This window comes from Chinchilla lanigera, unplaced genomic scaffold (assembly GCF_000276665.1).
Source record: "Chinchilla lanigera isolate Chin_1 unplaced genomic scaffold, ChiLan1.0 scaffold00116, whole genome shotgun sequence".
NCBI lineage: Eukaryota > Metazoa > Chordata > Mammalia > Rodentia > Chinchillidae > Chinchilla > Chinchilla lanigera.
Genome location: NW_004955517.1, coordinates 4,163,951 through 4,189,219, shown reverse-complemented (window position 1 = coordinate 4,189,219; position 25,269 = coordinate 4,163,951). Strand labels below are relative to the sequence as shown.

The 25,269-nt window shown below is 43.4% G+C and overlaps 1 protein-coding gene across 1 annotated transcript in view; it reads left to right on the top strand.

The window, feature by feature from the left end:
• Window positions 1-25,269, top strand: part of Ptprg (protein tyrosine phosphatase, receptor type, G) — a gene marked incomplete at its 5' end in the record, with an annotated part of 676,568 nt that overhangs the window by 163,690 nt on the left and 487,609 nt on the right. The window contains 1 exon segment of the mRNA XM_013506946.1: window positions 8,586-8,690. Within this exon segment, the coding sequence (XP_013362400.1) occupies window positions 8,586-8,690 (105 nt within the window).

Genomic DNA, 25,269 nt, shown 5'->3' with positions numbered 1-25,269 from the left:
TGTTTTGAAACCCTCTATCACTTTTAATGGTCTTGCTTTGTTTTGTTTATGTCTGTGATGGCGGTATGTTGCTATTGTTCTTTTTTTTTTTTTTTACACTATTTTCTTTAAAATAAAAAAATGGAAAAAAATTTAAACTAGGAGTTAAAATAGAGTTGAGGAGGAATGGCTCTGTTTTTGATCTCTTAATTCTCATTAAAACAGATGGAGCCTGCCTTTCAGAGTGGGGTCTGTGATACAGGAGAATAATCATGAAAAGGCCAGTGTCTGGCTTCTCTACGTGACTTTCTTCATTTTTACAAGGGTGCTTTGTGTTTTTTTGGCCCCCTATGATACCAAATTGCTGTGTGGTTTCTCTTTCCCTTGAACTGCCTCTTAAGTTTTAGTAATTTATTTTACTTAAAAAATCAGAGCTATATAGTAGGTCTCTTTATCATTTCAGATGATGAGAAAAGTTTCTTTTGTAGTTGGCACAATAGATAAGTTTGAATATGATAAAATAGGCAATCTGCTGTACTGTAATCTGCTGTATTAAGGTTAGCTTACTATCACAACTACAGGGGTCATTTGTAATCCAGTAGTCGCAAAAGAACACACTTCTTGATTCTACTTCTTGGGAGACTCACCAAGTACATTTTACTACAATTAATGGAAATACAGGCACAAAGGAAATGAGAGGCTGATCAGAATATTTAATTACCTTTAACTATAATTTGATACTTTTGCCCATTTTAGTCACAAGAAAGATAAAGATGTATTCATTTCAGACTATTGTGTGGGATTTAATGTTCTTAAATGCTCTTTGAAATTTAGAGAAAATTGTGCTTGATGGAGATTTCGCCATCCTTGAGGGATCTTTAATTTGTTTGTTGTATGAGCACTTATAATGGATATAAACAGCTTGCTTAACTGCTCATCTCCCATGCTGAAAATCTGCATTCCGCATTTGAACATGAAAGTGCCTGTTTCTTATTTTTAGTGGGCTTATTTTTGGCATTGACCACGGCAGAACTAGGACTGCTTATCTGAATGCCATCCATCCATCACCCTTAGGCACTCAGGAACCAGAATTCCTTTATTCTGATGTTTTCAGTTTTGGATGGAAGCTGACCTACTCTCCCTCGCTCTGTATTCTTTGGAATGACCTAGATAGAATGGGTTGTATAGTTAAATAGAAATACCCTCATGTGTTAGTGCACTGGTCTGCTTTGAGCTCAGGATGTGCAACCATGTTTTAGAAGGTGCTTTGGGATCTTCTTGTCATTCACTTACTCTGCCTTCACTATTGGATAACTTTTGCCATAACCTTCCCCACCTTTCCTGGGGGAGATCATAATATAGCAGAGATCAAGTACACGCTCTGGTTCACAGTGGGAATACAGGGCAGTGCTGTGGAGGAGTGCAGTTTCTTTTGAAATCTTTGGTGTCCACCAGTCTTCCTTTGTTGGTGGACATCTCTAATGTACATTTCCTTTTACACACACACACACACACACACACACACACACACATTTTTTTTTTTAACTGGGAATCAAACTAAGGACCTCACATTTGCCAGGCAGGTGCTACACCACTGAGCTAAATCCCTGGCTCCACGTATATGTTTGCGTATGTCAAAAAAAGGTAAGACATCTTCGTACTCTAACATTCCAGCATACCCATTTGCATTTTTGGAAGAAAAATATCTGCATTCATAGGTAATGACCGTATTCTAAATAATCTGATACAGATTCAGTGACCTTTGCTTCTCTATGACAGTAAAACCAAGAAAAAACATGTATGCCAAGAACTTTATTTCATGTGGTGTTCAGAGGGGCAGGGCTCTTTGGAGGGAAAATGTTCGCCTGCAAATTAACACAGAAGAGTTAACACGGCTTCAAGTTCCACCCCTCTCCCCCGTCACACTGCCTGTGAAACAGAGTATGTACTGATTATACAGAATCCTTGTGAAGATACAGCAAAGGCAGATGGGTTACACATCGGCTTTTATAGTCCCAGAATAAAAACATTTATTTTTTTAAACTATGTCCCGTAGCTCTGGGAAATTAAATCGTGCACATAGGAAATAGTTTCACTGATATATTCAGTAGTAGGTAACTCTTAGGGTATTTTCATAGGAAAGAAGTGGGCCTCTGGGTCAAGAAACATTTTTATCTTTTTTGCTTCAGGCTGGAAATGAGGTAGACGAGGTGGAAGTTCTGAGAGGAGATGGAGTTTATGAAAACTCCCTGAGGAAAATACCTGTCACTCATTCAGCTCTCTGCCTAGCAACCAAGTTTCCTCTCGCTGAGTGAGATGTAAGCGTCACCGGCTAGTTAATACTACTGCTTTTGAAACCCGCACTTTTATCTTGGCGGAATTGAGATACCCAAATTCACCTGTGCAATCGGAGTGGCTAGATGATTCCTTTCTCAACTTACTTCACTCTTATACAGGTCCTTGAAGACTGCTTTAAGTTTGAAATTCCTCCTGACCGTGTTTGGTAACCCGCTGGGCACATGCTCGTGTGTGTGTGTGTGTGTGTGTGTGTGTGTGTGTGTGTGTGTGTGTGTGTGTGTGTGTTGGGTACAGTGACACCGGGGTTGACTTCTTTGAGGGTGAGTATAAGCTGTGCGCACTCTTGGGTTTTTCTGTGTCTTGACTTCCTTGCAGTAACTTACAATGTCACAGCAGGATGAAAAGGCTCCCGACGTTCCTCCGACAGAGGCCCTCAGCTCCATAAGCCGTCGAGGTTTGGTGCCGCACAACTTGGTGAAGGTGTTTGTGTCACGCCGTCTCCTCCCTCTTGTTATTCACGTGATGCCCATAGGCAGATTTACACCTATTGTCTGTTCTGAAGAGTGAAGCCGCATAGTTTCATAAGCGTACTCCATTTTTAATTGTGTAATTAAGTTGCTGACATAAGCAAGTGTACAGTTTCACATTAAGGTAAGGATCCATAAAGGCATGCATTTGCATAATTTAATTTTCTGCACAGAAGACATTGAAAATCGATAGCATGATTCATAGCCATAGCATAGCGTTGCCGTGCTGCTGCTGGTTGGCTGTGTGGGCTCAGGAGAGGACAGAGAGTATTAAAATGGATTGAATCTGGTGTGCTGACTGTGTGGCTTTGCTTGGGAACCACAGTCTGTTTCTATTTGCAAATCTCTGCTTCGTGCCAATAAAACATTAAGTTGCTTAATACACTCTGTGTACTGTCTTGACTGCTACTCACAAGTAAGTTTTTCAAAAATGGATTTCAAAAAGTCACCCCGTAGTTGATTGCAGCAGATCAAGACTAGAGAACTGAAAACGCTTTGCTTTTGTAAATTTATGACAATATTATGTTCTTGTTTGGGGGCGGGGTAAGAAATCACACACTACCGATTGGTCCCTGAATCTGTATCACGCACTATAGATAGATAATAAAAGAAAACTAAATATAGCTACCTTTAAAGAGTTGTTTATCTGTTGAAAAAAATCTGGTGCCAACTGATAAAGGCCTTTGCCGCCTTGTGCATTTCTGAGTGGCCTCCCCAAGAACTGCTTATTTGTTGGCCATAATTATTGCCTTCCTGCTTCAGATGTATCTCACAGGTGGGCAGGGGCTCAGAAGAGAGGCTCCGAGGAGGTTGTGTTTTTGCCTGTGGTATATGGTTTATTAACTATATATGCACACTGAGAGACAGATACACCCTATCTTAGTTACTTTTCTGGTGGCTAAGGCAAAATACCCAACAACCAAAGTTAAAGGAGGAAAGGTGTATTTGGCGCACAGTTTGTAGAGGTTTCCATCCATAGTTGGCTGCTTCAAGGCAGGGCGGCATGCAGCTGGGCATCGCAGAGGAGAAACTGTTCATGGTGGGCAGACGTGGCAGTGAAGGAGCAAAGAAATCCACAAGCAGCAAATGACGCGGCAGCAGCCGCATTTCTGTCCCTTCTATTCTGTCTGGGCTTCGCGTCCTTAGGACAGACAAAGCATGCACACCCACTGGGCCTTCCCGCTACCTACATCCAGAACTGTGCCAGACCAAAGGCTCACACACTTTTTTTTCGTACGGGCAGTCAAACTCAGGACCTTGCGTTTGCCAGACGGGGACTTGTGCCACTGAGCTGTGTCCCCAGCCCTCATCACACACTCTTCACCCCAGCATCACACATTGTACACCAGCCACCTCTGAACATCCCTACTTACAACCACGGGAGGCTCGGTGGGGATGTCTACATATAAGCCGTAACACACGCTTACGTCCACTGTCTACCAGAACAGTGACCCCATAGGGCTTTCTCTCTCCTTTCTCACTCTCTCTTTTCTCTCTCCCTTTCTCCCTGCCTCCTTCCCCCCTCCCCCTTTTCTTTTTCCTTTCCTTGTTCTTTTCTTTTTTCCTTTCCTTTTTCCTTTCCTCTTTCTTTTCCTCTTTCCTTTCTCCTCTCCTTTCCTCCCCTTCCTTTCCCCTCCCTCCTCCTCCCTCACTCCCTCCTTTCCTTCCTTCCTTCCTTCCTTCCTTCCTTCCTTCCTTCCTTCCTTCCTTCTTTCCTTCCTTCCTTCCTCACTTATGACCACATACCGTGTGTTGAGCTCCTTTATGGGTGGTGGGTTGGCAGTCGTCCAGGGATCCTTGTGCTTCTTATTTCCCGGCAACTTGGACCTCTCCATAGCGCATGCAGTGTGCCCCTCAGAACAGTCTTTCCCGCACATCCGTGGCTCTGTAAGAGCCACGTTGTACCTCAGCACTGCAGTGGTGTATGAGGAAGGTACGGTGAACCCGCGTTCCTTGGGGTGGTGCTGCCACCTCTCTTACCCCTGTCCACTGCTGTGTCCTCAGCAGTGCCACACCTCTTATTTTTGTTCCTGTGTAACTTTCAGCAGCATTTTGACACTTGGCCCAGACCCCCAGGCCAGTGTGATGTGACGTATATGTGTGGCTGTGACGGTAAGGTATCTGCTCTTCGGGGTGTGGAGTCCATGGCTTTGCACTGTCATGAGAAGACCTTCTGATGTCAGCCTCCTGTTCCTTGAATTGGATATATCTTTGCTTCTCCATTAATAGCTTCAGAAACTTGGGGAGTGGGACCCCAGATCCCGTGGCTTCCATGCTGTCTAGGTAAAGGCTGCATGACTTCGAGCACAGTGCTTGGAGGTGCTCCTGTTTCCCCCGTGCGGCGTTCTCAGCAGGCGAAGTTGGCTGCTGGCACTGGTGCTGCTCCAGTAAGAGACCTGCTGCAGTCTGGCCCCCCTTGCACCACCTGATGATCTCAGAGTTTCTGGGAAATGAAAAGCACCCCCCTTTCCAGGAATAAAAGGGAGATTGGTAGTGGGGATTTCAATTCCACATTCCGTCTTTCATAGAGAGTTCATGTGGGAGTTTATAGCCCTGAGGAAAACCCCATTCCTATTGTACTTGGTTTGTTAAGGAGCTTTGGGGTGAAAACTCTGTTCTGGGTCAGTTCAGAGTTGTCTCAGTTCTGAACCTGGCTCTGTCCGTGGTCACCTTTGCAGTGGGCTGTTCTTTCCGCTTGGCCGGCTTTATTGGTGTGAGGACTTCGGTTGTGAAGTTGCAGGCTGGGAGAGCAGGAGTTGGAAGTGTCAGTGAGGAGTGGCGCCTTGTGGGATCTTGGGTCCAGCTCCGTAGGGCTGTGTGTTGATCCTGTCAGACTTCAACATAGAATCCCGGGAGCCAGGCGCAGGGGAAGGCACCCATTGCCGCTGCCCAGAATGTTGAGGTGGGACTTAGGTGCTGGTCTGGCTGCTGTCCAGACCCTGATGCTCTTTAAAACGATCACTTGGAGACCTTTTTTTTTTTTTTTTAAAGTACTGCCATGTGGGCAGGGGAATGTCAGTGAGTGGTTCAGAGCCTATGGGTTTCTGTTTATTTTTTAAAAGCAGCCCAGGGATCACAGTCAGACCTGTATTCCAGCAGTGTCTTGGATGGCCGGGGAACTTGATGATGAGGCTTTGAGGTGACTGTTTAAAGTGCTCTCGTTGTCTTTGGGTGATCTTTTGCATACAAGAGACAGAAGAGGGAGCCTTCCCAGGTAATTGGTTCATGTTAATATAAAGCCTAGGATAGGGCTGGCTTCACATCGGCTTTGCCCAGGGGTTATGCATTGTTGACAGAATTCATCGATTGGTGCTTTGTCTTCTGGCTTGGTTCCACTTTTTAGCTCCTCTGTTGATCCTTGCTTGGTCCTTAACCCACCCCTTTGAGGCTTTGGGTCCCAACACCTGCAGTTATACACTGATCCAACCGACTTCCTGCAAACATAGCTCCGCCCACAGCTGGCAGGGATGATGGTAACAGGAAGTTGCTGGCGAATCCATGATTCGCAGTTAGGTGGAGCAGGGTATGAGTATTACAAAAGCAAAGATTCTGAAACAAATTCCCACTACTTTGTGTTAGAAAGGAAAATCCCTTAGACCAGTTAAATGTAGTACGGTGTGAGAAAAGAATGATTTGCAAAATTGAGCAGCACCCCCACCCACCAGTAGAGGAGGTCCTGAGAACTCCCGCATCACCATCTGACAGATTTACAGAAAAATGAACTAGGGACATGGAGAATCATTAAACTGGCTACAGCTTAGTCAGACAACCAGTTAGGTGGTCAGACCTAAAGTGGCTACTTGTTTGCAGCCTAATCAGTTAATTTTCAAGAACTTCCTGCTCCCAGCCAAAGCTCAGTTTCTGTGATTACTTTCATATATTGGTTTGGTTTGATTTAGTTTAAGTCCATGGCTCTGTGCTAAATATTATTTAACAGTTTGCAGGTATTTAAAAGCATTGACAATGAGGCGCTCTGCTCATAGTAAGTTGTGTTTTCATAACAGTAATTCGCGATTGGTATTTTTGGCTGCGTTTTACAGATGTACATGGAAACTAAGGCTCACCCACATATCCAAAAAAAATTACATTTATTATTCAGATGGTGGGGACATTATTTTACTCATTGTCTTGATACAAAGAAAAGGATTATTTGGGAAAAAATACTTGAAGCGCAGTGAATAGATATATACGTTTCAAATATGTACAGACAATATATAAGCCTCATTTGGTATGCTTTAGTAGAGGAAAGAGTAATTAGGAGATGAAAATTTTATTTTTGATCTATAGATGCTTATAATGGTCAACTTCCTAGTGTTCTGAATGACTCATCTACAAAATTGTAGGAGGGATTGGATGATAGGGCCCTAAACCTTCACTGTACTTTAAACATGATCTTTCAAAATCTAAAGACTTAGATTTAGGCTTTGTCATTCAGGACCAGTGATCAGATACAAGTGATACTAGGTTTACTTTTAGATGTTTACTTGGAGTTTGTTAGATGCCCGTTTTCCTCTACAGGGCTCATTTCTGTGGGATCTTTCCTCTAGCTCTGCTTGTGTTAAAGATCGTCTCTGCAAGTCAGGTGTAAGCATGAGGAGGTCCACACGTTCCCTTCTTGTTCTCATTAGGCTGAGACCATTATTAGAGTTATTCCTGGCCCATTTGCAATTGAGAGTGTATTGTTTTCCCCTTTCCATCTTCATTTTAAATTGAAAGTGCAGTTCCCCTATTTTCTTTGCTTTGGAAAAGCACACTTAATTTTGTTTGGGTGCATTTAAATATTAACATAGTCAGGTGGTGTGCATTGTTGGGAGTATAATTCCCTTTCGTTTTGGATTTTGGGCACCTGTGATATTTGTGTTCTTACACATCAGTGCGTTCAGGTGCGGGCTCACAACAAGAGAAATTTGCATCCGTGAGGAAGATGGGAGGAGAAGGCTTTGAGCACCATACCGGGCAGATGGAGCTCTGTGGAGTGGCGGTGAATATTTTTGCTTCTGCTTGGTGGATTGGATTCATTTTGAATTTAAAAAAATATATCATTAAGCAGTGTTGTTTCTTTTCTTCTTTCGCCTGAACACTGTTGGCCGTGGAGGTTTCCTTGTTCTCAGTATTGCAGGTGGCTATTTTCGGGTCCAAGGATGTGAAATACCGACACTCCCTGTGAGGGGACTCCCAGGCCTCGCTGTATGCTGGGTTTGGGTGGCGGGGGCCGGGCTTTTGATGCATCGATGTTGATGTTCCCTTTGCTGGATCTGCTATTTGCTCACTTGTGTGCCTGGGGCCAGTTACTGTCTCTGAGCTTGAATCTCTCCATCTGTCAAACAGATACAACCACCCCTAGTCTGTGCAGATCAAATGAGGCCAGCGGGCCTATGACTAGGATTTATGGTTATTCATGAAATTGGAACCAAAACTGCAGCCTCTGGTTCTATGAGTTGTCCGACTTGGCACAAGTGAAAGTTAATACCCTCCTTGGTGCTTTGGCTTGCGTATCATCCGCACCGCCGTACCCGCAGCCTGGTGATGTTTTGCGGATTGAATAAGTTGAAGCATGTAAAGCGGAGTGTGCCCTGCGTCTCAGTGCAAAGTCAGCGCGCACCGTCAGCTGTTAAGATTAATAGTGCTGGTGGGAGTTGCTCTGGACCCTCCTGTAGTTGTTTGTCTCCTTTCAAATAAGGAGGCTCTTCTAGCCATTCAGAGGTCTGTGCTTTTTGGGGTCACCAGGGTATGCACAGGGGGTGATGACCTGCTCTCACTGCCTGTCTCCATCTTTTCCAGCATTGACTGAAGGCTACGCTGGGGCCCCGCAGGACAGCAGACACGGCGGCTCCGTGCAGATCCGCAGGCGCAAAGCTTCTGGTGACCCGTACTGGGCCTACTCAGGTGAGTTGTTCTGATGGGAGCACGGACAGCCCCTCACACTCACTACCAGGCACACGTCTCACGCCTTGCACACCTGAGTTCTTCTCGTGCGCCCGTTTTGGAGTTCACTAAAAGTTGAAATACTGAAGCCTGATCTCTCCCACCTGTTTTCTCAACCTGTTTTCCCCATCCATTTGCACTTATTTCTGAACGTTCCTTGTTAATGAATTATTGTTCCCATCTCAGAACTTTCCAAAGACTCTGCAGAGCCTCCCCTCCTCCGTCCTTTGGCTGCCTGCGATTCAGCGAGCGTGGAGTACAAGGCTTGTCCCGGTGGCCTAAACGGCTGCTTATAGAGCAGAAAGCGTCACGTGGCGAAAAGGGTCCTGCATGCTCTAATCTGGGAAGCACAACTTTTTGTCCAAATTGCACCCTCCTGTTTGTTTGACTAGTTTTCTACAGTACGTGGAGGTTTTTTTTTTTTTGTTTTTAATTTTTCCTTTTAGCCTTTGACCAGTGAGAGAACCTGCCACAACTTGTTCAAAGTTTCAGTGGAAATAATGATAGGTGGATTCGTGTTTCTAAGATATACGGAAGCTCAAAAAATATGAAAAATGGATTATAGCTAATTAAGGAGGAATACTTGAGGAAGATAGACCACTTTTGGGAATTACTATACTTTGGCAGTGAATAATTCAAGTCTCTAGTATGAGAGAGCTTGAAGACATGACGTTTTAGTCTTAATAATAAATTTATGTGTTAAGCATTGTTGGATAAAGAACTGAAAGATACTCTTTTCATCTCCAATGCTCAGGTCTTCAATCCTGAATTTCCACCTGCAAATCCTGTTAAATGTATGCCAGTGTAAAATTTATAGGTCTGATCTTTAATTACACCTTATCTATTGGCTTTTTGCATCCTTTTGTCTATTGATAAATCTCCTGCCCCTACAGGGAGAATAGCCTATCTATTTTGTTTTCCTGCTAGCAGATAGCGATTCTGAAGTCTTCCATCATACCCCATTCTTCGTGATTAGGATTATCTAATTAGAGCCTTTTTGTCAGCATTTGTGATGAGTGAAGGAAATTGAAAGATGAAAGCCAAAATTACATACATACATATCTGTGTATCTATCTTTTTGCCAAGAAACCCGGAGAGAAGATTTATCATTTTGTAGTCTCTGGTTCTGATAGGAGTCAGAGGAAGAGGCATAAAGTGGCCTGCTATTTACAGTTCATCAATTTAAAATAATGATGCTGTTAGTCAGGAAATTGGAAGTTATATCCTATCAGCATCTTCAGTTGCAAATGGCAGCGAAGAAATGAAGGCCTAAAACTGGGCCCATTATTCAGTTAAGAATAGACACAAGTCGTGCCATCTTTGGGATGGGAGCGATTATTGATGTCTTACCTGTGGCAGGCTTAAGTAGATTCTACTTCTGGACTATATTGTGTATGCCTTTGGGCGCTGCTTCTGTCAAGGGATGGGCTGATGGCTCAAATTTAGGGCAAGGTGCACTTTCTTAAAACAACAGGGAGTAAATACTGTAAGTTTTTCATCCGGTCTCTGCCACAGCTGTTGTGCCATAAAATCAGAGATGGGCAATAATGGGCAGACTGGCAGTATTCTGGCACAGCTTTATTTGTGAACACTGAAACTTGAGTTTTATAATTTCATTCTGTCAAGAGATACTATGCTTTTGATATCCCTCCAACCATTTAAACATACAAAAAGCAGCTGAGGATCTAGCTCAGTGGCATAAGCGCCTGCCTGGCAAGTGCAAGGTCGTGAGTTCAATCCCCAGTACTGCAAAAAAAAAAATACAAAAAGCATTTTCATTTGTAAGCTGTTCAGAAATAGGTGACCAGTTGAATAAGCATCACAGGCTGTGGTTTGTCAGCTCCTGTGGTAGATGACATTGTTTCTGCTGAAATAGGGCAGTCATAAGAGGAATCCCTCAGAGAGATACGGACTGTTTTGCAAGAACCAGTAAAGGTAGGTGAATATAAAAGACACATAAAAGAATGAGACAAATGCTTGGGACAAGCGGTGCTTCAGATTTGTCAGGTTTCTACTTTTTGGCATATTTCATTGTACATAATGAGATGTGTATCTTGGATCCCAAGTCTTTCATTGTACGTAATGAGATGTGTATCTTGGATCCCAAGTCTTTCATTGTACGTAATGAGATGTGTATCTTGGATCCCTGATATGTTCATTTAGGTTTTATATACACTTTATACACATTATAGCCTCTGGGTGATTTTATACAATATTTTTAGTGTGCCTGTGTTTGACTGTGACCTGTCACACAAAGTCAGGCGTGGATTCTTCTGCTTGTGGCAGCATGTTGGTGCTCAGTTTCAAACCTGTATACCGTCCTCGGCCGTAACACCAGAAGACCAACATGTCGGGGCTCTTTTTGTGAAGGGGTGGTCTGGAGGGCCACCAGACAGTCAGTGGCAGAGAAGAGACAGGCAGGGGTTAGAGTTGTGGGCTGCTGGTGCCTTAATTAAAGCCAGAACGAATGAGATGGGGAGCTCGTGGTTGTGGGTCTATACTTAAACGCATAAATGGTGTTTGAAACATTACTCACAAATGAAGTGAGGTTTTTTTTTTTTTTTTTTTTTCCCTTAAGTGAGGTTCTTCCTTTGTTGGGGGAATGTTTTTTAATTTAGTGAAGAGGAAGCAGGCCACGTCTGGATGGTTAGTTTAATGGTCCACATTTCAGCCTCTGTTTCTAATACTCGGATGCATGCAGTTCTTCCCAAGATGCTGACCCTGGGACGGTACTTTGCAGGTGTGGCGTGTGAGGGTATGACTGTTGTAAGTCTTCTGGAGAGACAGACCATGGTTCAAATCTCAGCTTTATCAGGTGGGGTTCTGGAAGGACACATACTGCTTGGAGCCTCAGTTTTCCCATCTTTACGTGGGAAATACTAGTACTTCCGTCGTGAGCTTGCTGTGGGATGAAGTGAGGTGATGTGTGTATGAAGCTTAACATCACCTCTGTCAGGAAGTAAGTACTTAATGTTACCTCTGCAGTTTCTGACGCTATTACTCCTTTTGCTGCTGCTGCTGCTGTAACTGAACTCCGTTGGTGGCGGTGATCCCCAGGAGGTGATTCCTGGGTAGTGCTCAGGGCTAAGCAAGTGAGGTACTCAGCCACAACTTGGAGAATGACCCACTTGGAATTTGGGGATGAGGACTAAACAGATGTTCCCCGAGTTCAAAAGTGGGCAAAATACAAACTGCAGGCTGTCTGTGTAAATAAAGTATTATTGGAACACAGCCACGCTTATTACTTTGCATATTGTCTGTGGTGCTTTTAGGGTTCAGCTGTAGAGTTGAGTATTTTTGACAAGAAACTCTGGACTGAAAAGGTTAGGTGCTATCTGGGCCTTTACAGCAAGTGTTTGCCAGTGCTGTCTTCATCAGTACAAGCTGGGGCTTTGAGAGAATCTTAGTCACTCAAATGCAGGCTGTTTTGAAGTGGGATGATGTCTTTGTTTCCCTCGCATTTCTCTTGAGCTGGTGTGTTCTCAGGGAGCCTCGTGGGCAGGAGTCACAGGGATGCCAGGGATCTGCTCTGGGAGAAGGCTCTGGAGGAGGGAGGATGAGCGGAGGGCGCTGTTTCTGGGAATAGGTCACAGGGGTGAGTAGGAGTTTGCTGTTGTGGGGCGCTGTGCCCTGCTGTGTAGGCTGCTTCGTGTGGGGTGGAGTTTGGTGACTGAAGCCGGCCTGGTTATTCTGACGCCCTCCTGTGCCGGTCAGTGCTGAGGGCTGCGAGAGGTTTGCAGCTGTGGGTAGCGTGGCTGTAGGGTATTGTCCTGACCATGGTTCATTAACATTTCGCTTCTCAATCTAGGACAAGCTAAGCTGTTTTGCTTTTGCTGCATCATTTTGGCTCAGGCAAACATGCTATTTATATTCCAAACATTAGAGCACTAGACTTTTTAATAGGCTTATCACACAATTCCTGTGTGAGCACCGGTCCATTCAGAAACCTGTTTTAGGCCCATTGTGGTCACCTGAAGATGTGTTAGCTCTCTAGTTCTTCATTCGGTCCACTGTCAAAAAGGGCCACAATATTTGAGTTCAACATGGATACAAACGTCTTTCATGAAAGGTATAAAGTGGCATCTAAGAAATTAATCTGTTAATAATAGCTGTGTAATTTCAACATTTTTTTATATCTTTGGATTCATTGTTCTTATTCCTACATAGACAGGTGAAAAAAAAATCAACCACCTCTTTGTGTATTTCGTGTCATCCTACACTGGAAAACATTTACTTTTTTCAGGCTATCGAATTGGAAACATTAAAAAAATTTTCTTCTCCTAATTTTACCCCACTAAGATGCGGATTTCTTTCTGTTCTGCTTGCGGTGCTGATAGCACATGCATTTCGGAGTTTGCCCAGAACTTCTGTAATTACTACACGAAAAGTAACACATGTTGGGTAGGTCACTGCTGATGGAGAGAGAAATAAGCAGACTGGCAGAAGTCCAGGTGGAAACGAGACATTTATATAAAGCCATTTGCTCCCTTCCCCCTCAGAGACTTGGACAAAAATAGGTTGTCTTCTTCCCCTCAACTTCTCCTTCTTTTTCACCTTGAACATTTCCTGTCTCATGTTTCTTTGGTGCATAAAGACCTTTTAGGAGTCAGTGCAGGGGGAATTCTCTCATCATTAGAGGAATCCAAAATGGAAACACGTGATAACAGAAGTTCCCTGTAAGGAGTTCTGGCAATGGGCTGGATGAAGGTCAAACACGTGCTTCTAGGAGGCATTTCTTCCCGGAACAGGGACTGTCCAAGCCCTTTTCTAACCGTCTTACGGTTGATGTCTTACGAACTAGAAAATGGAGATAAAAGAACATACCTTGCAGTGTGGCTTTGAGAAGCAGAGGTCATGTATGTAAGCACCTGCTATAATTTTTGCTTCTACCTTGTCATAGAGAATGTTTTACCCGTTGGGCTCTTAATTATCTACCACTCCACTACATGTTCATATAAACATCTTGTTTTATAAAATACACACACACACACACATACACACACACACACACACACACACACACACACTCACTTTTTTCCCCAGCTAAACGCAGAATCCTTGAGGATAGGGATTGTAGCTTATTGTTCCTAGTTTCTCCTGCAGTGTGCGTAGTGGCTCACGTTGTGATTATTCAGTGCATGTTTTTGCAAGTGGGCAAATGGACGGACAGATAAGAGGAGAGCATGCCGGAATCTGTAGTTCGCATTCATCAGAGCTGGAGGGGTGGCTCTTGCCCCGAAATTTAAAAAGCAGTAAGTGATTTGTAAAAGGTTTCTCAACTGGATCCCTTGAAGTCACAAGCTCTCCCCTGGTGAACTGCAGCTATAATTAAATTCTTTAAAATTCTATTTCCATGTCTATTTTTAAGAATGTCTGTGCAGAACAAATGAAAATATGCATGCCTGCAGAAGTCTGCTTTTGTCAGGAGGAGAACGGGAGACACTGGAATCTCCAGCTTTAATGTTAATATTGTTGTATTATTTTCCTCTCCTCAAGCCTCCTACCAAGGCTCACAAAGAAACAGCTTCCCAAGATGCCTTCTTGTGGCAGACGCCTTCTCATCTGAGGCACCCACACCATTGTGGGGGGTCAACCTGAACTCAGCCTGTAGTGCCCCGCCTGGCAGGCTGCCTTGGCCTCCGTGCTTGACCTTGACCCGTGTGTCCCTTAACTCCAGAGTCTCCTGTTTACTTCTTGCGGTTATTTCCATCCTTGTGTATCCCTCTGTCTGTGACTCATTTTTCAGTAAAAGTTACTGTTCACTGCACTCAGTGCATACTCCGTGCCAGGCATGTGCTGGCAGAGGAGGGCCAGCGATGTTCCTTTTCGAATTGCTGTTGCCAGATCCCTGCCTTTAAAGATGGGAGGGATTTGCTTGGCTGGGCAAAGGCCCTGAGGCATGAAATGCTCTGGCAGTGACCGGGGAGCTGAAAGCACTGTAGCACAAGGCAGGGTGAAGAAAGCTGTGGTGAAAATGCAGAATATCAGATTTGGAGCACGCGGGGGCCCACAATACCCTGGTGGTGACCTACACTTTCCTTCTGGAGCTAGCAGGGAGCCGTGAAATGGTTTTGTGGTGGAAAGGGACAACAGTTGGCTTGCTTTTTAAGTGGGGTCACTGGATGTATGGTGAGGGATCCGCTGGGAAGAAGAGGGCGGGATGAGATGACGAGACTGTATCATGGGCACTTGAGAGAGAGAAAAGGAAAGAGCCGTGGGAGTGTATTACTTTTGTGACATGGAAGAGACAGCAACGGGATGGTTGAGGAGTCTTCCAGATGCACTGCATTTAGTAAGTGAGCACAGGCGTGGTGGGGTTGCTATAAAGATTAAAAAAAAAAAAATGGACTGGGCCTTGTTGAGATGTGGTGTAATGTTTTGTCCAGGTTTCTTAATATTCTTTGGACTTAATGTTCTTTGAGCCAAACCTTTCCCGGTAATTAATCTTTGTATTTCCCTGTCCCTACCTGAATGTTTTGGGACAGGGAGGGCCTCAAGCTGGGGAACAAATTGTTGAACAAACTGAATCTTTCTATAGGTACTGTTTTCTTTTTGTACGGGGATATTTTGTGTGGGAAAAAACACATATGGCCGCACACTAATCAGGACTGTATGTATGAAAGAGAGAAGTGTGTTGCCATATGCTTGAGGTACCTTGAGTATCTTACCGTAGTTGGCCAGATCTGGCTTTTTTTTTTCTCTTACTGTTTAAGAGAATTTTTTTTTCTCAATATAGACTGTACTTTTCCTCCTTTTAAAAAACTCTGCAGATGGTTTCATAAGTGTGTGTAAACTCAGTGGATGCCGATATATACAGTATTATAAGAACATTAACACATTCTTCAGGGTCCTTGTGACGGTTGGACAGCATCTTAGGCAGATGAAACATTGTTCAGTGCTGTACTGGTGTAAAATGATACAAACCAGTGAGAAGAACTTCAGTTGTTTCTCCGATGAAGCATTTCAAACATGATTACATGAAAGGCTTTCAGTGGATCCCGAAGGTGGCAGGTTGAAGGAGCCCTTTGCAGGCCTTCTTGGCAGTATCTCTGAAAATATTAACTATTGAGAGTCTTTTGTCTATTGCTTCTACTTTTAGACATTCTTAGAAATACTTGCGTATGCCCTATAATGGCACGGTGTTTAGAAGTCTAAAGGACTATCATTAGGCAACTGGATAATTATAGTAGATCTTTATGCTGGAGTGCTTATGTAACATTCACCAAAATACAGTAGGTTGGGCTACAAGGTGCTTTAAAATAATGTGGGCAGTGCGGTCCTATTGTACACACATTGATAGTTACACCTGCTGAATGATGCGAGGGTGGGGAAGTCACCATATTACCTAAAGCTGACCATAGTTCTCATTGAGAAATGAGAGGTGTTGCCTGTTTATGTCTAAAATTTTTTAATGTTTCATAGAACTATATTACAGTATTTAAATTTCTTATGCAATCCATAACTTTTAAACGCTCCTTTTATTTTAGAATAGATGGTGAATTACGTCAAATTTAGACATTTTTGGTTTGTAATAGTTTTAAGGGGAGCGAGGAATGAAAAGAGGAAAGAAAAAGTGACAGACGAGCCTACAAGGGAAGCCAGTAGGAAGGCAGGTACCTTTTTGTCTTTTAATTGGCTGTATCTAATTTTTTTAGGTGAAACGTTTTCACTGGCAATTCAAATTTTATAAAATGCTGATATGAACCAAGCAGAAATTAATGAACTAATATTGACTTAGTTTGAAAATGAACATGAAAATTTATTGAGCAAAGCAGTAAATATTGACCCAGGCAGAGATAAGGTCAATATTTACTTGGACATAACATAAATCCTTATGTTCATTAATCTATAAATTTAGTGGGCCCTACACAAGACATAGAGTTATATATAATAAGTATGTATTTTTCCTATCTATGATAGATCAAAGTCAAACATCATTTTTTCTGGTCATAAATTTGAAAGGATGGTGTTCCAGCCTTTGAAACTGACTTCCTGGGGAGAGGGTGGGTGGGTGGGTGGACATGAGTAATTTAAAAGCTCAAAGAAAAAGTACACCTAGATGAATCCTTGCCTCATAATCAAGCACAGTTTGCATGTACTGTGTGATTTCTTAAAGGCTAAAATCCTTCTTTCTAACCTCACAAAATGTGCTCATTTATTATATCTGATCAGGTTCATAAAATCCACTTTCTCATGATCTAAAATAGGAAAGGATTCTGTCTTTCTCTGTAGACGTTAAGCTATGCTATGTAGAAGTCTCTTTGACAAATAAAATATCACTGTTATATATCATGCTCAGCACCACTTTATTGGCCTTTTCTTTATGAAACTATTAAGTTGAATTGAACTCTTATTCCTTACTTTGTCAGTTCTCCTGGTGAGGTGGACTTCATAGCAATATAAATACAAGGCAGTGGTGTTTCATGGAATTAGGGACCTTTAGTATCGTCACTGTGTAGCTGGAATAAGTTTCTAAATATATGCTGAAAGAATGAACTTTCTGTGTTTATTTACATGCAGAAACTACCTTTTTCATAAGTTTCATCTTGTACTTAAGTAAAAGTTAATACTCTTACATAATAATATTTTGGTCTATTGACCTGGTGTTCTAGCTTTCCGTTAGTTTGACAAAATACCTGAGATTATCAGTTAAGAAGAGCAAGTTTTAGTGTGGGTCATGATTTCGGATTTTTCGTTCCATGGTGTGTTGGTTTGTTGCTTTGGGCCTGTGGTGAGACATTCCATCCTGGCAGGTGTGTGTGTCAAGAAGCTACTTACCTTGCGGTCAGGAAACGGAAGCGACATGGGAAGGCGCTGGGGTCCCTGTACCCACTTCAAGGGCATGCCCGGTGACCCAGCTTCTGGGTATCCAAGATCCCAACTTTAGCCCCTGAAGTGTTATGTCAGCCTCCAGTGGTTGTGGCTGATCCTGAAATGACACTTGCTTCTGCCACTCAGCTGGTAATTTTTTAAGGCCCTGTTTAAGACCAGTAGCAAAATGAATAGTGCATAGCATCTTCTTGGTTGTTTCTTTTGATTAAAATTTATAGTTCCATGTTTCATTTAGTTTAAACCCCATTTTCCATTATTAGGTAAGACTTTTTGTAGATTAAGAAACTTAACAGTCACATGTACATAACATAGAACTTCGACTTCTTAAGAAATGTTTTGTTGTAGTTTCTGTTACTGTCATTATAAGATATAATGACATCACTGAGTTTAACATTAAATATGATTTTATGTCATATGAAAAATGACCTCTATGATATAAATACTTGATTGTAAAATACTGAAGTCATTTCTTTGGTGTTTCCATAGTCAAAGAGAAGGAGTTTGGTGCTAACATGTCTTTACTAGATAATATACCAGCATGCCTCATGCTAGTATATTATCTTTTCATTGACAAACAGATGGGACCGGTCTGGAGTCTTCTAGGACGGTACGGTAGAATTGACCTTGCGGATCTCATTATTTCCTGCTACTCTTCCTGTCTGGCAAGTGCTGCTAGTTTTCTGTTTTGGTGCATAGTTTCCTCTGAACCTGTATTTAAAATTTCATAAAAAGTAAGTCAGTGTAGGGACAAAGTTTAATGATTAGTGTAGCTGACCTTCCAGTATAGGAACAATGGGCTTTCTATTGTAGGAAATACTATCACCATCTTGGAAGAACTGAAAAAGCTTCCCATTATCTGCTGTACAATGACACTAATCTGTGATGTGAACACCGACAAAGGTTACGGAGTTTCCTTGAATTGGTTTTGCCTTGCAATGGGAATATGTTTAGTGTCTTGATTTAGAAAGAAACCGTAGCTCCTGAAGTACTGGCTCTGATATAGGTGTATAAATAGTCAAAAATCCTAAAATTCATACCTGGCCCAGTCTCCATGTGTTCCTTCCCTGATGACCGTAGAACCTCTTCCCTTTATCTTGGGCTTTCCTAAGGATCCCCCTAGATCTCTATATTATCCTCTACCACCCATCCCAAATCTCTGATTTGCTAAGGGTTTAAAATGCCATTTCTGCCTGTTGTGTTGGAGGGATTTTCAGAGTAACGGTTCTGACTTCGCCGGGATGTATGTTATGCTCTGGAGCTCTCTTCTTGAGTTGCTCTCGGAGTCTGTCATGGAGTTGGGAACTGGTCTCTGGTGCATGTTGACCCCGCTGCCCCAGTCTGAATGCTATTTGGGAGGCGTACAAGCTCCTCCTTCAAGCTGCCTGAAATTTTGCTGCTTCCGGAAGTATCATTAATACTCTTCTTGCTTTATTGTTGGCCTCTTTTCTCCCTATAGCCCCACCCTCACCCGGTTTTCGCTTCCCCAAGTGTTAAGACAGTGTTCCTTCGCAAAGTGGAGTGCCTTGAGTACTCTCAGTATTGATTGGGCATTCTGAAGTTTTAGCAGGAAAATAAAATGTGGACTTCTAGGCCGACCGGCATCCGCACCGATGAGCACAGCACTGTGATAATGGGAGGTATTTTCTTCTCACTGTTACTAAGTACATAGTCCACACGCTCCTCTTGAGGAGTGATTTTGACACTTTTGGAAGGTCCTGCGGCTTTTATATTCTTACAGCACCTCCTAATGAGCTACCTTATAACGATCTTTTCGTGTAGAGATTGCCCTTTCTCTCACCATCCACTAGGGTGTGAAAAGGAAGTTTCTGCGCTTGGAGCCATTCAGGCTGCTCACCTGCTGTGCCAGAAAGAACTTGTCAAGATGTGCTTCCCCTTGTCTTATGAGGGTCCTGCGCTGAGCAGCATTACAAGGATTTTTCTCCTGAAACCCACAGGATGTCATTTCTAAGAGCCGGTTTGTTTGGGGACCAGGTGCAATGTTTTAGCCTTCGGAAAGGACGCCCTGGAAGATGGCCAGATCATGAGGCAGTTGATTATTTCACCCATCAGAAGACACCTCTGGTCGCCTCCTTTTCCTTACTCTGCGATCTTCGTGATACATCCTCCCTTGCTGATGGTTTGTCATCCTGAGTGAGCAGTCTCGGTCCTCTGACTCGCTTTCCTTTGGTTGTATTGTGGCTTTGGGACTCCTAGAAATCAGATTATAATTCGATGCTGAGTAATCAAGTCCAGAGGAAGAAGAGAAAGTGTCATTTTCTCACAAGTAAAATATTTTTTAGAGTGTCACACCCGGCCAGTCAACCCTCATGTTTCATTGGCCAAACCCACATCACATGCTCACGTTTAAACCAGTCATGGGTAAGAGGAATGGTATTAGCATAATTAGCTTAGATCAAGCAAGGCTTCATTTCCCCAAAGGTTGAAAGGGAAATGGTCTCTACTCTTGCCATGTTTTTCACTGTGTCACCCAGTGGAACTTAAAAATAGGAGAAATCATGGAAAAGTACTTACTTTTGTAATAGAATTTTGCTTACAGAAGGCTAATGTGATGGTTACGCTTGGTAACTTGATTGGCTTGGGAGCCCCCTAGGGGATTGGAAAGCACAATTCTGGGTGTGTCTGGGTGGGTCTTGGAGGTGGGGCCTTGGGTACCACAGATGGTTCCTGGCCCCTTCCTCTCTGTTGCTGTTTCTCAACTGTGCTTCCTGGGCCCCTGAACTAAGCAGCTTTGCTCCGCCCTCTCCTACCGCGATGTTCCTGCCTAGGAGCCAGCTGACCATGGACTGACCCCCTGTAACAGCGAGACGAGTATGCCACTCCGCCTTTTATCTGTGGGTGTCTGATACTTTGTTCAGCAACGGGAAAGCTGACTAAAACACTGACATCTTTGCAAATCATAAAAATGTGCTTTGAGAGTCATGTATAGTACTCAGAACTGCTTTGCCTGTTTCTGTACTGGTGATCATTTGTGGCTATGTAAACTAATTCAGATGGGAGGAAATTGAAAATTCATTTCCTCATCACACTCGCCAATTTCAAGTCCTCAGTAGCCACAGGTAGCCAGTGGCTGCCGTTTTCTACAGGTGATAAAATACTTTTCTCCTCACTGAGAGTGGTGTTCGGAGGAGGGAGATGATACGGAGCAGTCACCAGGTTAGCACTGATTGGGTGTGGCCTGTGTTCCAGGCTCTGGGCCAATTCCTCTTTGTTGTTTTTGAGACAGGGTCTCGCTCCCTTGCCCCTGCTGGTTGGTCTCATCCTCCTGCTTACCTGAGACTAGAGGCAGGTGCCTTCGTGCTTCTAACCCTGTCTGCTACTGATGGTCGCAGCAACCATACCCAGGAGGTATGAGGTTTTTACAGAAGGAGAAGTGACCTCTAGGGGAGCAAGTCGGAGAAGGAGACCCTTCAGGGACTGCCTCATTGGCCCCTCTGCCTTCCACCTGTTGAACCTAAGTCTGAGAAGTGAGACGGTGCGGCACCTGAAAACTTTCTGCATGGAAAGCATTACGTACAGGTGTTGATGTAAGATTTTTCTCTAAAACCGCATTGTGCTTCAACTATATAAACCTCAAATCCAGAAAGGCACAGTTGGACCACCCCCTTCCCTTTGCGGGGCTCAGGAAGTTAAAGAAAGTCACAGCTCCTAAGCATTGCCTTTGCCAAGGTCCTGTGTCTTTGGCTAACTCGGTCAGGGACGCAGAGTGAGTAGGTGTGTGTGGAGGCAGGCGGATTCCTCTGCCCGTCTTTGGCAGTGTTGACCAAGCACTGGCCAGGCGGCAAGCACAGTTCTAAACATTAGGACTGTAACAAAGAGCAAAGCACGGTTCCTCTCCTGCACGATGGAGGTGGACGAGCAGCACGTAACGTGGGCCTGGTCACATGGCGCTGTGAGATGCAGTGAGCTTGTGCTGCCAAGAGGGAGGAAGGCGAGGAGCGTGGCTCTTTTAGTCTGGAGAGACTTCCCCGATGCTGGAGCAGAGACGTAAATGTGAGGAGGGGCTGTCCTGTGGGTGTGTGGGATAGGGATAAGCATTTAAGGTAGAGGCAAGTGGGCACAGACACAGTAGAACTCTGAAAGATTAGATGGTATATCTTTTTTTTTGGTTTTGTTTTGGTTTTTCTCCAGTACCAGGAACCGAACTCACGACCTTGCGCTTGCCAGGCAGGCGCTTTGCCGCTGAGCTAAATCCCCAGCCCCTAGATGGTATATCTAAAATCACTTTAGAATCTATCTGTCTACCTACCTACCTATCATCATCTGTCTATCTCTATGTGGTACTGGGGGCCGAACTCAGGACTTCACACTGAGCTGCTCCCCTAGCACTTTATATTTTCTGAGGCGTAGTCTCGCTAAGTCACTGAATTGCCCAGGATGGGTTGGAAGCTGCAGTCCTCCTTCAGCCTCCCAGCGGGCAAGGATTACAGGCATGTGCCACTGTGCCTGGTGGCTGCTGCTTTTAGTTAGATTTGGGCATGTTCTAGCTTAGTACTCTGCCATAGAATCACATTTCTGTCATGCTGGAGAGGTGGCTCTTACCTGGGAGGGGACCGTTTTGTCCCATTTGTGTGCATTTGACAAACCTGGATTGCCGCGGTTGTGGGTGGTTGGGTGGGGATTGGTATTCGTGGACAGAAGTCCCGAGTACTGTTTAGTGTCTCGTGGTGCACCTATCAGCTTCCCCCCCCTCCCAGCACACGGGAGGATTATTCACCTCCACATGCCAGCAGTGCCACGGCTGAGAAAGCCTGGGCTTGAATCCCACCGGAATTAAAATTGCCGTTGTGCAGTTGGTCCTCATGATGCTGTGCAAGTTCAGGTTTTCTGGCCAGTTATTGATCAGGATGTTTCATTGAGTGACTCTTCGGCAGCAGGACCACCAAAGCGTGTTGTGCAGGATGGCTAGGGTTTCAGAGAATCAAGTGGGTGTAGTGGTGTTCATTCTGCTTTGGAGGTCAGAGAGGAGACTTGGAGAGCTCGGCAGGCTGGCCACCCCTGAAGTCTGGGCTTGGAGCTTTAAAGGAATGAATCACGCTTCTGATCATGGTGCAAGGCCTACCTCTCCTGTCACGCGCAGGTGATGCCTGGTGGCTGTGCCGCAGTCGAGAGGTGGTGGAATTACTTTTATTACCACTGTTTTATTTTTGAGGTCCCCGATGACTATTCCATGTGTCAACTCTTTGATGTAAAAGGCTGTTATGAAATAATATCCATTTTAGTATTGCCAACCGTGAAGGGCCCTGAAGAATCAGCCGGTCGAGCGGCAGCAGTACCGTGAGAAAATTTATAGTTCCCCAGTTATAAACCTTGACAAGTCACTTCCAGGCTGGAGAGGGGACAGCAGTTTCTTAGGTGAGCACCTTTAACAAAGGGAATGGAAAAAGACGGGCCTGAATGGTGATCCACGGGCCACCATCATCTAGCTGTTTATCAAGTGTCAGCGTCTTGATGTTTGGTGAGTTATGTAAAGATGTTTTCATAGGGCCACCGCTTCCTCTCTGGGTAGATTCCTCAGTCTGTGTTGGGGTGGAGTTATCTGAGAGCCAATGGTTCCCTGCCCTCTTGTACGCGTTTGAACTTACAGGTAGATTTATCTGGTCTCTATCCCCAGGGAACTCAAAGTCCCTTTTGAAAATGAAATTTTATTACCCGTGACAGCCATTGACTTCGAAGGTTAAACATACTGAGATCTAAAACACTAGTCTTTGTATTCTTTGTGGACCCATAGATCTACCCCTGCGTCTTCACAGAGTTTGAGGATGGTAGTATCATTTACATGGCACGCCCACCTGGCAATGTACTTTCTTAAAATTAGAATGCCAGGGTCTTATCCCAGTGTATTGGCACATCCGATTAAATTGTGTGTAGATGTGTGTTATTCCACTTTTCTCTGTTATCACTATTTGGAGGTCAGATTCAGAAGCTTATTGAAGATGAAAGTCATGTGAGAAGTACTTTTCTCCCCAAAGAAATGTCATTATCTTAGCATCCTTTTCCTGCCCTGGATTTTTTCTTAATCCCAGAGTTATTCAGAGGGAATTTCTTAGCACGGGGGATGTAGCTTGGTGTACAGTGTTTGCTTGCTTGGCATGTGGGAGGTCCTGAGTTCAATCCCTATGCCTGGTGCCACCCCACCAAACTTTCCTCCATCCATGCTGTTGAAAAGAAACTTTGCCTTTGGCTTGCTTTAAGTTTTTTCTCTTAGATTCTGAATCTAAAACCTTAGATTAATCCTTTTTCCAGGTTTTCCTCTATCTGTAAAAGGTGTAGAGTTGGGATTTCACATTTCTGTGGTGGAAAGAAAGATTGAGTAATACAAAAGAAAACATGTTCTTACACAAGTTATTGTTTAAAACCATTATTTCTTTAAAATGTTTTTCTAATTAAAATTGTGAATAAATAGCCTGCAATTATTAAAGCATTTATTTAGAAAGTACAGTGGCCAAATTTTATCCTGCGAAAGTAATTTTTAGTGATATGAAAGTTATGCCATGTTCTCATTTCTTTTTGGTGTATTCAAGTGTATGGTTCTTTTCTTGTGGTACATAGGATTCTCAAGTTTTCCCCACGTAGACAACCCCAAAATGTGTAGATTGTCACCTTAAAATTTTGCCCAAAGTTAGGTATAACTGAGCACTGGGCTTTGCAGAATATGTTTCAGAGAATATTAAGAGCACGTAAAGTAGTCTTTGGTATTAATTGCTTGGCAGTTAGGTGTGTTGTAAGTTATTGTAATAAATTAGGTCAAGCTTTAAGGTAAAATGTGGAAAATATATACCTTTCAGTGTTCAGAGACAGTTCAGGTGCGCTGTAGAACACTTAAATTGCAAGTTAAGGTGAATACCTGATATTTTATTTTGAGCACTCATTACAGAAAAGAGTAGATTTATGTATCGGGAGGACAGGAAATAAAATAATTAGAAATATATTAATTGATTCTAGATTTTTGTCTTGAAAATAGTGGTCATAAATACAGTGATCAGAATCTGTGTTTATAGTCTTGGAATGTGATTGAGACAGAGTTATTCATCAGAAAAGTCGCTAGTGTAACCATTTATCATAACTAATTGTGAATTTATGTCTCTGCACCTCACAGGTATGATGTATGCCTTTTCATGGGGACATTTACTACAGGAATTAATTTCAGACATTGAGAGAGTTTTACAGCCATTTTAACTGTTCGTTATCTAGATTTAAATGATTTTACTGTGGGTTTTTTTTCCCCCCTGTGTTAACTTCTGGGAGTGAACTCCTCTATGCAAAAAAATACCATTGGTGCAGAATTGAGGTTTTTTTTTTTTTTTTTTTTTTTTTAAATCACTTTGGGACTAATTTTCAGTAAGTTCCTGGCATGTGGCTAAGTGGCTTTTTAGAGAGGGATGTCCTAAGATCTGTGCCTGGAACATTACTTAATCAGGCTGTTAACAGGCTTTCTTTGGCCAAGGAAGATTGGGACATGTTGAGGTAAAGGTAAAAGTAGGCGTTTCTTTATTGCAAGACTGCTCAGAGACTTCAGTAGAACACTCATAATGAATTGGAAGCATCCCCTCCCTGTGCCCTTATACTTTGGTTTAGGAAGGGAAGGAAGAGGGAAAATGAGTGGAGGGTGGAGAGTTGTTTGCAGGCAGAGGATGGGAGGTGGAGGTTGATTCTCACTAGCTGGATTGATGTCTGCTATCATAGATGA